This window comes from Leopardus geoffroyi, chromosome A3, assembly GCF_018350155.1.
Source record: "Leopardus geoffroyi isolate Oge1 chromosome A3, O.geoffroyi_Oge1_pat1.0, whole genome shotgun sequence".
Lineage (NCBI taxonomy): Eukaryota > Metazoa > Chordata > Mammalia > Carnivora > Felidae > Leopardus > Leopardus geoffroyi.
Window position 1 is genome coordinate 72,816,625 of NC_059336.1, and position 15,477 is coordinate 72,832,101.

The 15,477-nt window shown below is 37.8% G+C and overlaps 1 protein-coding gene across 4 annotated transcripts in view; it reads left to right on the forward strand.

Moving 5' to 3' along the window:
• Window positions 1-15,477, forward strand: part of ACYP2 (acylphosphatase 2) — a 189,304-nt gene that overhangs the window by 24,977 nt on the left and 148,850 nt on the right. For 3 of the 4 annotated variants that reach the window (XM_045446055.1, XM_045446053.1, XM_045446051.1), the window contains exons 2-3: window positions 8,591-8,607; window positions 10,021-10,130. In XM_045446055.1, coding sequence (XP_045302011.1) covers window positions 8,605-8,607; window positions 10,021-10,130 — 113 coding nt within the window. In that variant the 5' untranslated portion in view covers window positions 8,591-8,604. Of the gene's footprint in view, window positions 1-8,590; window positions 8,608-10,020; window positions 10,131-10,271; window positions 10,381-15,477 lie in introns of those variants that run through there. The other variant, XM_045446052.1, reaches the window with a different exon arrangement.

A 15,477-nucleotide genomic window follows, 5' to 3' on the forward strand; every position in this document is an offset into this window, starting at 1 on the left:
GTGCTCTGAGGACTCTGAGGACCTCACTGTCTGCTCCTGGGGATTCGCCCTTCCCACCGGAGCTCCACCAGGTAGTGAGCTGCAGAGTTTCAGACTCTGTGCTCCCCTGTTTATAGAGTCTTAAAGGCATTTAAACCCTCTTTTTCCTTTCTCCCTTTCTTGTTCAGTCTCTTGCTGTTGTTTCCACTCTTTCTCTTTCTTTCCAGCTGCTTTGAGAGCGAATGCTTTTCCTGTACTCTCCCACTGTCTCTGTCCTCTTTCTGCAAGCAAAAACAGCTCCCTACCCTCCGTGGCTTCTCTCTCCCCCAGTTCACCTCTTCACACCACATATCTGCCAAGTTCTGTGGTTCCAGTTGTACAGATTGTTGTGTGAATCCTCAAATCAGTTTTCTAGGTGTGAAAGATGGTTTAGTTTTGATCTAGCTGCATTTCAGGGACAAGAGAGGCCAAAAAAAAAAAAAGCTTCCATGCTGCTCTGCCATCTTGGCCCCTCAAATGTTTGTTTGTTTGTTTATTTATTTGTTTATTTTTAATTTTTTTAAACGTTTATTTTTGACACAGAGAGCATGAATGGGGGAGGGTCAGAGAGAGAGGGAGACACAGAATCCGAAGCAGGCTCCAGGCTCTGAGCTGTCAGCACAGAGACTGATGTGGGGCCTGAGCCCACGGACCACGAGATCATTACCTGAGCTGAAGTCGGATGCCCAACCGACTGAGCCACCCAGGTGCCCCTGTTTATTTATTTTTGAGAGAGAGAGAGAGAGAGAGAGAGAGAGAGAGGGAGGGAGAGAGAGAGAGAGTGCACAAGGAAGGGCAGAGAGAGGGAGACAGAGGATCCAAAGCAGGCTTGATGCTGACAGCAGCGAGCATGATGTGGCCTCAAACTCACGAATTGTGAGATCATGTCCTGAGCCAAAGTTGGGCACTTAACCAACTGAGTCACCTAGGTGCTCCTCAGTTTCTTTAATTAACATCTTATATTAGTATGGTACATTTGTCACAACTGGTGAACCAATATTGGTACATCATTATTAACTAAAGCCTATATTTTCTTCAGATTTTTAAAGTTTTTACCTAACGTCTTCTTTCTGTTCCAGGATTCATCCAGGATATCATTTTACATTTAGTTATCTTGTCTCCATAGATGTCTTTAAGCTTTGACAGTTTCATAGACTTGCCTTGTTTTCAATGATTTTGGCAGTCTTGAGGTGTACTTTGGGGTTAGGTACTTTGTAGGGAGCTCCCCAGTACAATGTGTCTGGTATTTTTCTCATAATAAGACTGGGGTTATGGATGAGTGGAAGACCAGAGGTCAAGTGCAATTCTCATCACACCATATCAAGGGTGCCTACTATTTATGTATGTATCTCAGCCTCCATCACCTGGCTGAGATAAGTGTTTGTCAGGTTTCTCCACTGTTAAGCTACTTTTCCCTGCTCCCTTCCCATCCTCTACTTTTTAATCTCCATGTTCTCAAGAAGCTCTTTTTTTTTTTGCCACCAATTTCTGTTGCAGTGGGGGCTATGGAAGCAGGGATAGGGGAGCAGGGGACTAACCTGTGTTTTTAAAGCATTTGTAACTATGGCATGGTTTAAAATGTTGCTATTAATCTTTAATTACAGTTATATCTGAAACTGTAACATAATCTGAAAACTTGGGAGGGAAATTGATTAAGCTGTGTATAGAGGCTTTACCAGCCTTTGGTGAACACTAATGACAGTCGTAGAAATGGATTGTGGCAATCTGTTGGTTTACCTGTGCTTTAGAAGTTCAACAGTTTATTTTTGACAATATTAACTCAGATTTAGAATAGGAGTAGCTTATATAACTACAGAAATACGTAATTTTCTTTAAGATTGCTTAACATAAAAATTGGAATGAGTTATTACATAGTTTTGCCAGACACCACATGATTTGGATGTACACATTTTTCCTTATGTAGATAGGAAGAAGTTGTGTCCTAGAGGTTGAAAATTTGAGTCCCTAAAGCCAAGAAACATAAATATGGTTAAGTCTAATTCCCTTGCTCATCTTTCTTCCTATAGCATTTCATTTATAGTCCCGTTCTACTTCTTGTTTTTACTTCTCTTTAATCCATTCTGCTTCCAACTACACTTATTTGTGTACACATATCTGTGCCTCTCACTAATCAAAAAGGATAGTATTTTCAGGGTCAAGCTGGTGGCTTGTTTTTATAGCCCCTATGACTGTGCTTATGGCCAGGACTTCAAAAGTGTCTTCAATTAAATTGAAGTGCTTGGGGATAGTTGGCCTGGAGAAGAAACGGTAGTGTGACAGCTATTTCAACAATGTGAAAGATGCCATGGTGTGTGGCTCCAGGGGACAAACCCTGGATGGAAGGTGAAAGGTTAAAGGAAGGTCTTTCTGAAAAATAAAGATGTTTAACATCAGTAAGGGCTGCTTTGTAAGGTAGTGACTGGATGACTTCCTGCATTTAAAATTGACACATGCAGTCAGATCCCAGGATGAAGGGGTACGTTACAATATGAAAATTTGATTTTACATGAAAGGATGCTGATGCTTAAAATTCATCATGGTTTCTTTAAATAGCAGTGTGTATTTGTGAATTTAAAGTAAGATTCACTTTGCAAATGTTCACCTCAGAGTTTCTCACTGACACATCTTTCCACCGTCATCACAGCCAATCGAGCCTCGACTCAGCAGCATATTGTGTTTGGAGTCTTTCATAACCGAAGGGGCTGATGTCTGTCCCAGTTTCCAGAGCAGTGTGTCTGTAACAAAACAAAACAAAACAACAACAACAACGAAAAAATGCTGCATGTGTCATATCAGCTTCCCTTCTCTTTAACAAGTGAGGTGGAAGGGGTGCAGAGAGGCCATGGGAGCCCATAGAAGCATCTCTTCCAACACAGGCCCTGTCCCAAGAGTGCTGTGTTCCAGCTAGTGCTGTAAAACTGCAGAAAATCTATCTCCACATTGGCTTTTTCTTTCTTTATGGACCTCCCTCTGTTGCACAGCGTGCTTCAAACCAGGGATCAGGACTCAGAAAGATTCTGAGGAAATTCAAAGTGGATTATGGAGGTTTGAATGGTTAATTCTCGCATGGTTCACTGCTTCACAAAGTTAATGGGTTGGATGTCCTGCCACCTCTTGATGCACATTCCTTGTAAGCCTTTAAAAGGAGGGTTATGGTTAAGGGGCCCATTGGATAACACCTCTCTTCATTATGTGAGTTGTTGACAAATAAGACAGAGAGTAAAGCAGAAATCTTCAGGTAAGTGGACTTTGTAATAATCTCTCCTGCAGGATTAAACACACTTACCCAGGCATAGGCAGGGCTCCCCTGACAAGCAAAGCAGAAGTGATGATCCCCAAGCGTAATGTACTCCCCAGAGAAGCAAGAAGAGAAAGCACGTGGGCAATGCTTGTTTCTTCTTCCAAACGTAACACTTAGATAAGTCTGTGTGTGAGGAGTAGGGACAGGGTAGAATGGTCAGGAGTGTCACACTAATAGATATTCCTTCTCAAAGAAGGAGCTATTACAGGGGTGAAGAAGCTTTCTCCTCTAGACATAGGTCATCAAATCTAGAGAGAGCTCAACCAGAGTTCTGGCTGCAGTATGTCAAGATGATCTGTTCCCCAGAGCGTTTTGTTGTGGAGTGATAGGAAGAGTCAGGGATGTTGTATGGTGACCAGAGTTGGAGAATGACTGCCCTTGTTCTACAGATAGAGACAGATTGAGATATAATTCACATAATATTAAATTCACCCTTTTAAAGTGTTCATAGTATACTAAATATACAGTGATTTTTCCAATAGTCTGAATATTTTTGTACCCATCACCACTATCTAGTTCCAGAACATTTCTGCCACCCCAAAAAAGGGCCCCTCTCTCACAATTCCCTTTATCAGTAGTTCCCCATTCCTCACCTGTCCCTTCCCTCAGGGGCCAGGTCAGGGTCAAGGCCACTATAATGTCCTTGTCCTTTCCCTCATGGTTTCAAGAAGGCTAGCTCCATCATGATATTCATTCTACAGTCAGGAAGAGAGAGGAAAGGCTATACGGGCAAAACCCCTGGCTGAGTCAGTCCTGTCAATGAGCTTTCCTGAAATCCTCAAGCAGCAATCTGTCTCACATCTCAGGGCCACTCCTCTTTCAAGGAAGATGGGAAATACAGAAAGGCATGTTGCTGCCCCAAGTAAAATCAGAGTCTGTTAGAAAGGTAGAAGAGAAAGATGGATTTTGTGTAGGCAGCTGGCAGTGTCTGCCACAGATGTTCATATATTAAATAAATTTAACCGAATAATTATTACATTCTGTATTCTTTCCCAAGTAGGGACACAGAAGGACATATTACAGAGTCTTTGATCTCCATGGTTTCAACCTCAAAACATTAGATCAGAAACCAAGACAAGCTAAATTTCTGTTAAGTACACATTAAATCTTTCACACATGAAAGATTTATTTCAGTCTTATGATTTTTTTTTTTTTGTCCATCTGTCACTGCCTAAAGTAATGGGCAACACTTCCATTTTTGACCCAGTTTGTGAAGCAATATGAACTTAGCCTAAAGTTACGTCTCTTATACTTAAATGGCAGTTCTTTAGTTCTAGCATTTTAGGATTTGTTCAATAAATATGTGTGTGCCCTTATCACTCACAGTTAAAAATACTACCAGCAGTGCACCTAGATGGCTCAGTTGGCTAAGGGTTTGACTTCGGCTCAGGTCATGATCTCACAGCTCTTGGGTTTGAGCCCCCATCGGGCTCTGTGCTGACAGCTCAGAGCCCGGAGCCTGCTTCAGATTCTATGTCTCCCTCTTTCTCTGCCCCTCCCCACCTCCCGCATGTGCACATGCGCTCTCTCTCAAAAATAAATAAACATTAAGGAAATTTTTAAAAAATAGAAATATAAAAAAAAATCACCACCAGATCTTACTCCTCTAAGTTCTATAAGATGACCGGTTTTCTTTCTTTTCCATTCTTGTGGTTGTATTCGTTTTTTTTTTTTTTTTTTTTTTTTGGTCAACCTAGGCATTATCTAGTGGCTTCTCACTATCCTTTGTATCATATATACTATGTATGTATACAGGTAATGTTAACTTTAAAACTGCCAGTTATTTTGCCAGCAAAAATGGATTTATTTGGGAATAAAAGATAATTATAAGTCAGGACAAACAAGCTGGGTCACAACCTTAGGTGAGCCTGGGCAACAAAGGAACACATGATTTTTTTAAGGAGAAAACGGGTACGTTGGGAAAGCTGTTAAACAGAAAGTCCACTAGCGTAAACTGGGAGCTACAAATATGGTGCTTCTCATTGGCTGAGCTATTGCCCTGGATGAGACAGGGGTGGTGCTGAGGAAATGTTTCTTTCTTGGGCTGGAGTAGTAAAGTAGTATCCACGTGCATGGTCCAGTACGTGTAAGGTCAAGTCTCTCCTTTCCTGTTGGGTCTGCAAATGACTACCAGTAGTAGGGCATGAGAGCTCCCTCTGCTGAAACCTCCCGAATCCATTTTAGTGAAATTTCCCATTACTAATTTTCACAGTGCTATGTATTATCATTTAGGTAATGTTCTGCTAGAATCAACACAGAATTCTTGAAATTCTTTTCAACTCTGGAATGCAGTAAATTCATCATCACTTTGAAATAAAGTCTAATCAATATGCTGATATGTGTATTTGCAATATTAATAGCAAATTATTACAGGAGAGTTAAATATTTCACTTAAGTATGTATCAGCTGGTTTGTCTTTCATTCATTTATTCAACAACTGTGTGCCAAGTCCTGGTCTAGGTTCTGGGAACACAGTGGTGAACAAGACAGAATAGAACTTACAGTGAAGGCAGGAAATTTTTAAAAAAGCAAATAAATGCGTTGTAATGTCATATGTAATCAGTACTATGCCTATACAGGAAACATGGGGTGCATTGCTGTTTTCGGTGAATTGGTCAGGGGACATATTTCTAAGGAGATGATATCTGTGCAGAGACTTGAATAATGAGAAGATCAGAGGAAAGAGCATTTTAGGCAGAGGGAATGATACATGCAAAGACTGTGAGGCAGGAATATGTTTGGCATGTTGAGGAGCACAAAGGAGGCAAATTCGGCTGAAATGGAGTGTGCCACGAGAGGAGTCCTAAAATAAGAGGTAGACAAACTCATCAGAGGGAGTCTGCAGGCTGTGGTAACCAGGATACCTTTTATGTTGAGTGTAATGGGGAGTCAGTACAGGGTTTTAAGCTGGGGATGAAAGTGATTTGACTTTACTTAAGACAATCACCTTAGGTGTTTTATAGAGACTAGACTGTAGGACAGCAGAACTAGAAGCACAGAGGCTAGTTAAGGGGGCTGTTGAGAGATTATGATAATTTGGACTAGGACATGAAAACACCATTACCCATTTTTCTAGAAACAGTTGAATCAGAACTATTATTATTATTATTATTATTATTGTTATTTTAGTGAGTCTTACGTGAAGTTTGGGGCTAGAAATAATTTGTAAAGGGAGTGCAATGACATGTTTTTGGATATTTAGCTAAGTGACAGTCTAAGGAGACCTGGGCCGCTCTGACACCAGGGGAGGTGTTTTTGCCTTTTCATTGTCTGTAGCTTCTTTCATGTAGTGCTGCTGACTTGTAAGATAGGTGAAGCAACACTGCTATGCAAGGTCATGATTTATTACCAACATGAACTTGAACAGCGTCACTGGGAAATGCATCTGATCTGCAGGACCCTGTGAGACTTTTCCCCTTTATGATGCAATTCTTGATCGGAAATAAAAATCCTTTTCAAACCTTTCCCAGGCCTTTCTTTGAGGTAGTGCCAACCATCGGTTCTAAACTTTAGTGGGCATGAGAATCACCTGGAGAGCATGTTAAAACCAGATTCTTGGACTCCACCTGCAGAGCTTCTGTTTCTGTAGGTCTGGGGAGGGGCCTGAGATTTGATTGTCTAAAAAACTCAGGTTCTGCTGGCGCTGCAGGGCATTGGAATACTCTTTGAATAGCAAAGAGCTGGGCCAGATGTTTTCCATTTCTGGTTACTTCAGTTGCCTGGCTTTCTTTTCATAATGCTGACATTGTGGGGGGCGGGGGTGCTCACTGAGAAGGACCTCAGGGGAATATCCTCAATATAGCCTGGACCAAAACCTTCAAGTCTTCTTGGTCAGCGTCTTTTGGGATCTGCTCATGCTTAGGATAAAACAACTGCACACTTTTCACCAGTGCTGCCTGTTTTCTCTCCTGTTTTGTCCCTCTCTTCTACATGGCCTGGTTTAGCTCAGGTTTCTCTTTGAAAGTTCTGCCAGTTCCTTTTATGTCTGCAAGCTACTCTCTTTCCCTCCCTCTATCTAACAAATTGCCTTTCTGATTCCCCTTCAGATCAATACTTGCCACTCATCATTTCTCCTCACTTTGTATGTATCTTTTAAACTATGTTTTATAGCCCTATAAAAATTCCATTTGTGATGTATCCTGTCTTTATTGCTTTACTATGCTTTTCCTTCATTTTCATTTGATACCACAATATGCTATTGTCAGGAAACAAGTGATGCCCCCTGTTATTATAAATCTGCTTACAAAATACATAAGATTATCTAAGCCATTGATCCCTTCTATCTCTTTTAAAGCAGGCTCAGTTGCTGTAGGTGGAAGCACTATCTTGTGGCCTCTTTGAATATTGGTTTGATCTATCGCTTATGATTTCCCAATGTATTAAAAAATATTTTTTTCAGGGGCGCCTGGGTGGCGCAGTCGGTTAAGCGTCCGACTTCAGCCAGGTCACGATCTCGCTGTCTGTGAGTTCGAGCCCCGCGTCAGGCTCTGGGCTGATGGCTCAGAGCCTGGAGCCTGTTTCCGATTCTGTGTCTCCCTCTCTCTCTGCCCCTCCACGTTCATGCTCTGTCTCTCTCTGTCCCAAAAATAAATAAACGTTGAAAAAAATATTTTTTTCAGTTGAGGTATAATTTAAATTCAGTAGCATTCACCCTTTTTAGCGTACAGTTGAATGAGTTTTGAAAAATGCATACACATCTGTAACCCTCACCACAGAAGAGATGCAGAGCAGTGCCTTCACCCCAGAAAGTTCCTTCTTGCCCCTTTACAGCACCCCTTCTTCCTTCAGCCCTTGGCAACAGCTCGCCAGTTTCCCATCCCCGTAGCTTTGCCTTTTCCAGAATGTGGAATTAAAATGGAAACAGAAATGTTTTTATTACATTCTAACTTGAATTTAGTCCTTGCACTTAAAGAAGAAATTCTAAAAGCTGAGGATGTATAAATTTTATGCCAAATATACTCAACTGTCCTTGTGATCAGTAGTTTGTTTTGTTTACTTTTTTGAAATGGAATGAGTATGCAGTGTGGCATTTCATGATTCTTTGGTTTCAGAATATTACTATCTTTCTCCAAAAATAGTCTTCCTTTTTCATTTTTATTTTAAAAGAAAACGATTTTTAAAAATACTTTCTGAATATGTTCAGACGTAAAAGGTTTTGTTCATTTCATTTACTTACTATTTAATGGACTAGATAAAAATTAAGTCAGGAAATATATACCTTTTTTTAAAGGTAGACAAACTGACATTTCTTTTCATCTTTTTTTAATACAGGTGTTTGCTTCAGAATGGTAAGTCAGTAAGTCTGTTCACTATTTTTTTTTTTTTTTTTTTTTTGCCATTTTCTCCTTACTGTTATTTCTATTCACAGACATAGAGCAGTTTTCTACTTAGTGCTAGCCTACTGCTTATTTTCCATCCTTGACAGCAAATGAAGTATTTGTATTTCTTCCAAATTACTGCTTGAAGTTTTTGATTAAAGCTGTCTTTTAAAAGTAGTCTATTAAAAACATTTCAGCCTGCCTCGTTTTTAGTTAATGTTTTGTATGAATTTCAAAAGTACTTCTATTGGGATAATCAAATTAAATGTTTTGGTTAGGTGTATAGAATATAAAGTATGGGATCTTCCCCTTGTTCTGGATCGAAGAACCCCCTCCAGGCAAATGTCTGTATCTTGAATTGCAAAATGAAAAATGCTCATGTTGCATAAGGAAGTGGTACTTGGTTTTTAGAAGTTAAGACTCCTTATTGCTTTACATTTTTTAATTTTGTTAATATACTCTTTTCCTAAAAGTTAAATGTGCATGTGTTTTTACCTACTATTTCAGCTGGCAGTCACTAGCTTATTACCTGTCTGTTCTTAACCTCTGAGGGTTCTAACATGTTCCCAACCAGTAAAGTCTCCTTGTTTTGAGATAGCCCCTCCCCCCACAGTTCAGATTCTCTCTCTTTTCATTATTATTTTCAGAACTGGCTCCAACATAAATTCTGGCTATAACCATCTTGGGTTGTATTGCTTCATTTAATTGGGGATGTAGAGTGTATAGATTCTTGGTCACTCTGACCTCCAAACAGAAGACCATGTTTTTAAAAATTTCCAGTAGATGAGATCTACAAGAATTTAGTATGATATAGTTAAAATAGTTCAAAATCAAAATGTTGCTAGGTTTTCATTTGCCAGTGGCATAACTGAATTTGGAACTGAGAAAAGGAATTTTTAAAAACTGTTAAGAATAATAGGAGAAATAAACTTATCTGTAGACAATTAACAACGTGTGTGTGGCAAGTCCACAGCCAATGGAAGACATCAGAATCTTTTAATTGAATTCTTTGTATTGATCATAACTCCGTATTTTTCCTCAGTGATTGAAAATCTCAGAGTGATCATCTTTTGGAACCAGACAATGTAATTCACTGTTAGCAGGCATGGGGGCAATGCAACTGAATTTTATGGATCCCAAAACACATCACAGAAACTGTTTTCTGAAGTAATTCCCACTGTCAGTTTATTGTTTTATAATGTGCTTGTCTTTACTGAAAGCGGAATTTACTAAAAAATACCACTTAAGTGAGGATTCTTGTGAACAGAGGTATGATTGTAGGTCAGCTACACAATTTTTGGCATAGACTATATTTTAGGAAAGAAAATTATCAGTCAGTTTTTGATGTTGGATTTTGTTTCTCATATTTTCTCCTGAAACCAGTACACAGAAGATGAGGCTAGGAAAATAGGCGTGGTTGGCTGGGTGAAGAATACCAGCAAAGGGACTGTGACAGGCCAAGTGCAAGGCCCCGAAGAGAAAGTCAACTCCATGTAAGTAGCAAGACTAATAATGCACTTATGCAATTTATGAACTTTTTTTAATGCTTCATTGGACAGTAAGAACAGTATTGATGGACCAAATTCAGTTTGTGGATATAACTCAACTCACATGTTTTTAGGCATACTAGCAAGGATGTCCTCAGATCTGGGAATGGGATTTGTACATGTAGGAATGGATTGCCCACTTGGGCAGGCCCTCAAAAAGAATAATAGTGTCACTCTCTAGTCTATTTGAATTGAGTTCTGTCTCTTCTAACCTGGGAGAAGCATCCTGGGCCCACATATCTCTTATCCAAAGTAGTTGTGAAGAAGCATAGTGACTTTGGATGGTTCTTAAAGTTCTTAAAGTAGACTTCAAGGCAAAAAGGCTGCCCTCTCCTTTTTATTAAGTATATTATTTATGTAATTGTAATTTTATTTTTGCTGTCGATGAAAGTGTATTCTGTGAGCTATATGGTTATGATAATGAATCCTTGTATTCCAAAAGAGATCAGATTCAGTAACATAGAAAAAAGTGCCCTGTCACATTCAAAAGCCTTCTTTTTTTGTAAGTTCCACTACTCTTTGTAGTCTTTTTTTTTTCATAATAAAAAAGAGCTAACATTTATTGAGTATTTGCAATGTTAGACAATATGCTAAACACTTCACATAGGTTTTCTCGTTTAATCTACACAATGGATCTTATCATACCCAATTTAATTCATTTTATTGTTTGCAATTTATTTTTGTTCTCATTAATGTTTTTAGATTTCAAGGGTAATACTTTTTTGATTATTGTAATAAGTGAAGTAGTAAGATGCTGAGAGATAAAAATAAAATTAAGCTAGTAATCTGCCCCATTCTCCTCTGCTTCCCTCCCCTTGATGGCACCTGTGCCTGTGGCTTTGTGAATACTTTCTGAAGCTTTCTCTTTCACTTAAAACTATTTAAGCATTTATTTAGGGTTTGGTTGTTTTTACTGAAATAGAATACTTGATGCATATTCTTCTGTAACTAGTTTTTTCATTTTATAGACATTCATCAATCAGTAAATATATAACCACTGACTCCTTATTTTTCCTAATTTCTTTATGCATAAGTACATACTTTGTGTAAAACTGTACCCCAACTTGGAAAGTGGGGTCTACAATTTTAGTTTCATAAAATTATTTTAACAGTTAATGAAAAACAATAATTATCAGTAGGATTACCACACAAGCATACAAGAAAAAATTCTGAGACTTCTAATGTAAACAGTTCAATGGATGAGAAAGTGCCAAATGACTATGAGGTATTGAGAATGCAAGCTGCATGGAGGATTGACTCTCATGCCTATCATGTTATATCCTAATCCATGTTGTAGCCATTTTTGATTAATATCCTTAACATAAATATAATCATATCATACATGCTACCCAATTTTTCTTTTCAACCCCTGCACACCCAATTTTCCTTCTCAGTTCTACAAGTAATCTATATTGGCAACTGGGTGGGTTTCCTCCCATGTTTGTCTCCATATTCACCTTCTCATATACATCTGATCCACTACTGGCTATTTACCCAAAGAAAATGAAAACACGAATTCAAAAAGAGATATATATATATATATATATATATATATATATATATATATATCCTTGTGTTTATTGCAGCATTATTTACAATAACCAAATTATGGAAACAGCCCCAGTGCCATTGACAGATGAATGGATAAAGAGGGTGTGGTATATATATAATGGAATATCACTCAGCCATAAAATAGAATGAAATCTTGCCATTTGCAACAACATGGATGGACCTAGAAAGTATAATGCTAGGCCAAATAAGTCAGAGAAAGACAAATACCACATGATTTCACTCATGTGTGGAATTTAAGAAACAAAACAAATGAACAAAGAAAAAAGAGACAAACCAAAAACCAGACTCTTAACTATAAAGAACAAACAGATGGTTACCAGAGGGGAGGCAGGTAAGGGGATGGGTGGAATAGGTGAAGGGGATTAAGATTACACTCATGATGAGCACTGAGTGATGTACAGAATTGATGAATCACTCTATTGTACACCTAAGACTAATATAACACCGTATGTCAATTATACTGAAATTAAAAAACAAAACAAAACAGGGACACCTGGGTGGCTCGGTCCGTTAAGTGTCGGACTTCAGCTCAGGTCATGATCTCACAGTTTGTGAGTTCGAGCCCCACGTCAGGCTCTGTGCTGACAGCTTGGAGCCTGGAGCCTGTTTCAGATTTTGTGTCTCCCTTTCTCTCTGCCCCTCGCCCACTTGCACTCTTTCTCTCAAAAATAAATAAACATTAAAAAAAATTAAAAAAAAAAACCAAAGCAAAACAAAAATACATCCCAGAAAATCTGTCTAACAGTGTTAGTGCACCCTTTTTTATTACCTTATTTCTGAAAATTCATTTTTTTCTCTTTTTTTTTTTTCCGATAAGAGCAATGCTATAATAAACATTTTATTGGTGATTTTATTTTTGGGAGATAGATTCCCAGAAGTGCAGTTTGTTGGTTGACGTATCTGTGTCCTATTAATTTTAAAAATATTTGTCAGACTGCTTTTCAAAACAGCTGTAAACAATTTACATTTTTTTCTCTTCATCCTGTGGGCAATTGGTATTATTGCTGTCTAATTTTTCTTTGATCTGATTGGGTGTAGAGTGATATGGTATTTTTTCACTGTAATTTGCATTTCTCTAATTACTGGTTATTTTGAGCATCTTCATGCTTGTGGCTATGTGGGTTTGTTCTCATGAACTAACTCCCTTTCACATCCTTTACCCATTTGTCTGTGGGGCTGCTTGTCTCTTGCCAATGTTTAAGAGCTCTTTGTATATTGGTAATGATTACTAACTCATTATCTGTAATCTCTTTTGCAAGTATTTTCCCAATTCTATCCTTTGCCTATTCATTAGTTTTGTTTATTTATGATAGTTTTTTTTTTTTTTTTTTTTTGCGACGCGAATTGTTTTTAATTTTTATAAACTCACATATAGTTATCTTTTCTTTCTGGTTAAGAAACAGATCATAAATGTTGTTCCCTAAGTTTCCTTCTACCTTTTTGATGCTTTATTTATTATGTTAAGCATTTATTCCATCTGGAATTTGTTTTTTATTTAGAATATGAGACTGGGGACTATTTTCTACCATGATGTAACAGTCAGTTGTGCCAGCACTATTTTTAAATAATCGCTCTTTCCCCATCAAATTGAAATACATTTTTATCATGTATTAAAATCACATGTAAACTGGATTCTGTTTCTGGATTCTGGGTTCTGTTCTCTTTCCTTAATAGATCTGTTTACCTATTCCTAGACTAATACTCCATATTGATTTAATTATACCGGCTTTATAGGTTATTTCCCTTCACTATTTTTTTTATTCATTTATTTGCTTTCTTGGGCATTTATTTTCTCTCTAAACTTTAAGATGCTTTTATCCATTTAATTGAAACTATAGTTGTTTTTTTTTTTAAACTTCCCTGCTTGTCTTACAAATATGCTTTTTAAAATAAACTTTAGGGGTGCCTGGCTGACTCAGTCAGTAGAGCATGCAACTCTTGATCTCAGGGATGTGAGAACCCCACATTGGGTGTAGAGATTAGTTAAAAATAAAATCTTAAAAATGCCCCAACTTAATCTTTTAGAAGTTTTAGATTTACAGAAAAATTGTGAAGATACTACCAAGAGTTTCCATGTACTTCTCACCCACTTTCCCCCATTAAAATTTTATATTAGTACGATACTTATGTTACAATTAATGAACCAGTAGTGAAGTATTAGTATTAACTAAAGTTCATAGTTTATTCAGATTTTTTTAGCTTTTACCTAATGTTCCTTTTCTCTTTAGGAGTCCATATTTTACTTGCTTTTTAATTCCACACTTTTATGACATTAAGAGAATTGTTCTTAAATTTTCCCATCTAAGAATATGGATGTCTTTTCATTTTCTCAGATTTTTAAATTTATCCTTCGGTATGGTTTTATGGCTATCATCATTAGGATTTTGTGCTTTCCTTGCTGACTTTATTCCTAAGTCTTTGTGTTAGTTTGGGCTACTGTAGCAAAGTCCTGTAGACTGGGTGGTTTATAAGCAAGAGAACTTTATTTCTCACAGTTCTGAAGGCTGGAAGTCTGAGATTAGAGTGCCAGCATTGTCGAATTCTGGTGAGAGCCCCCGCTGGGTTGTAGATTACCAACTTCTCATTCCGTCCTCCTACGGCAGAAAGAGAGCCAGTCAGCTTTCTGGTCTCTTGTTATAAGGGCACCAATCCCATTCATGAGGTGTCTGCCCTCATCCTCATGATCTAACTATCTCCCCAAAGCCCCACCTCCAAATACCATCACATTGGGGATTAGGCATCAACATGTGAATTTGGGTGGGTGGGGGGGACACGTTCATTCCATAACAATATTTTATTGCCTTTTTCATGACTGTGTATGGAATATTTTTCCCATTTCTGTTTCCCATGCTATAATAGGGAAAGCCTAAGGACTTTTGTATATTTATCTTACATCAGAGTAACCTTATCAAATATTCTCATTAATTCTACTAAGTTTTTTGGGGGGGAGGGTTAAACTATAGTTATTGGGTTTTTTAAGTACACAAGTGTGTAACTAGCAAAAAATAATGTTTTTTTTTCATTTCGTTTGCCAGACCCATCAAGACAATGTTGAATAATAGCAATAGTGGGCATCCCTGTCTGATTGTATTTGAAATGGTTTTGTTTCACCAAGTAGAATAGTTTGCTGTCGATTTTCATTAAATGTACTTTATCACATTGAATTTCACTTTGCATTCCTTGAATTAATCTCTGATTGGTCACAGAGTGTTATTCTTTTGAATCATAGCTGAATATTACTTGTTAATATTTTATTTAGAATTTTTGCATCTATATTTATAAGAGGGATTATGGTTTCTTTTAAAAAATTTTCTTTACTATATTATGTTTTAGTGTTAAAATTTTGTTGGCTTCATAAAATGTATTGGGAAATTTTCGATTTTTTCCTTCATTCTGGAATAACTTGAATAATATTGGAATTTCTGTTATTAAGTTAGCTGAAACAAGTTATGAAATCACTTGGTCCTTGTACCTTCTCAATGGTGGGCTACCAATTGTTTTTGTTTTTGGTTGTTTTTCTTTCTGTTATTATTATTTTTTTAATTTTAGAGATAGCATGCACCATTAGGGTAGAGGGGCAGAGGGAGAGAGAGAGAGAGATAATCCCAAGCAAACTCCACACTCAATGTGGAGCCTGACTTTGGGCTCTATACCATGATCCTAGGATGGTGACCTGAGCCGAAATCGAGTCAGTTGCTCAAGAGACTGAGCCACCCATGTG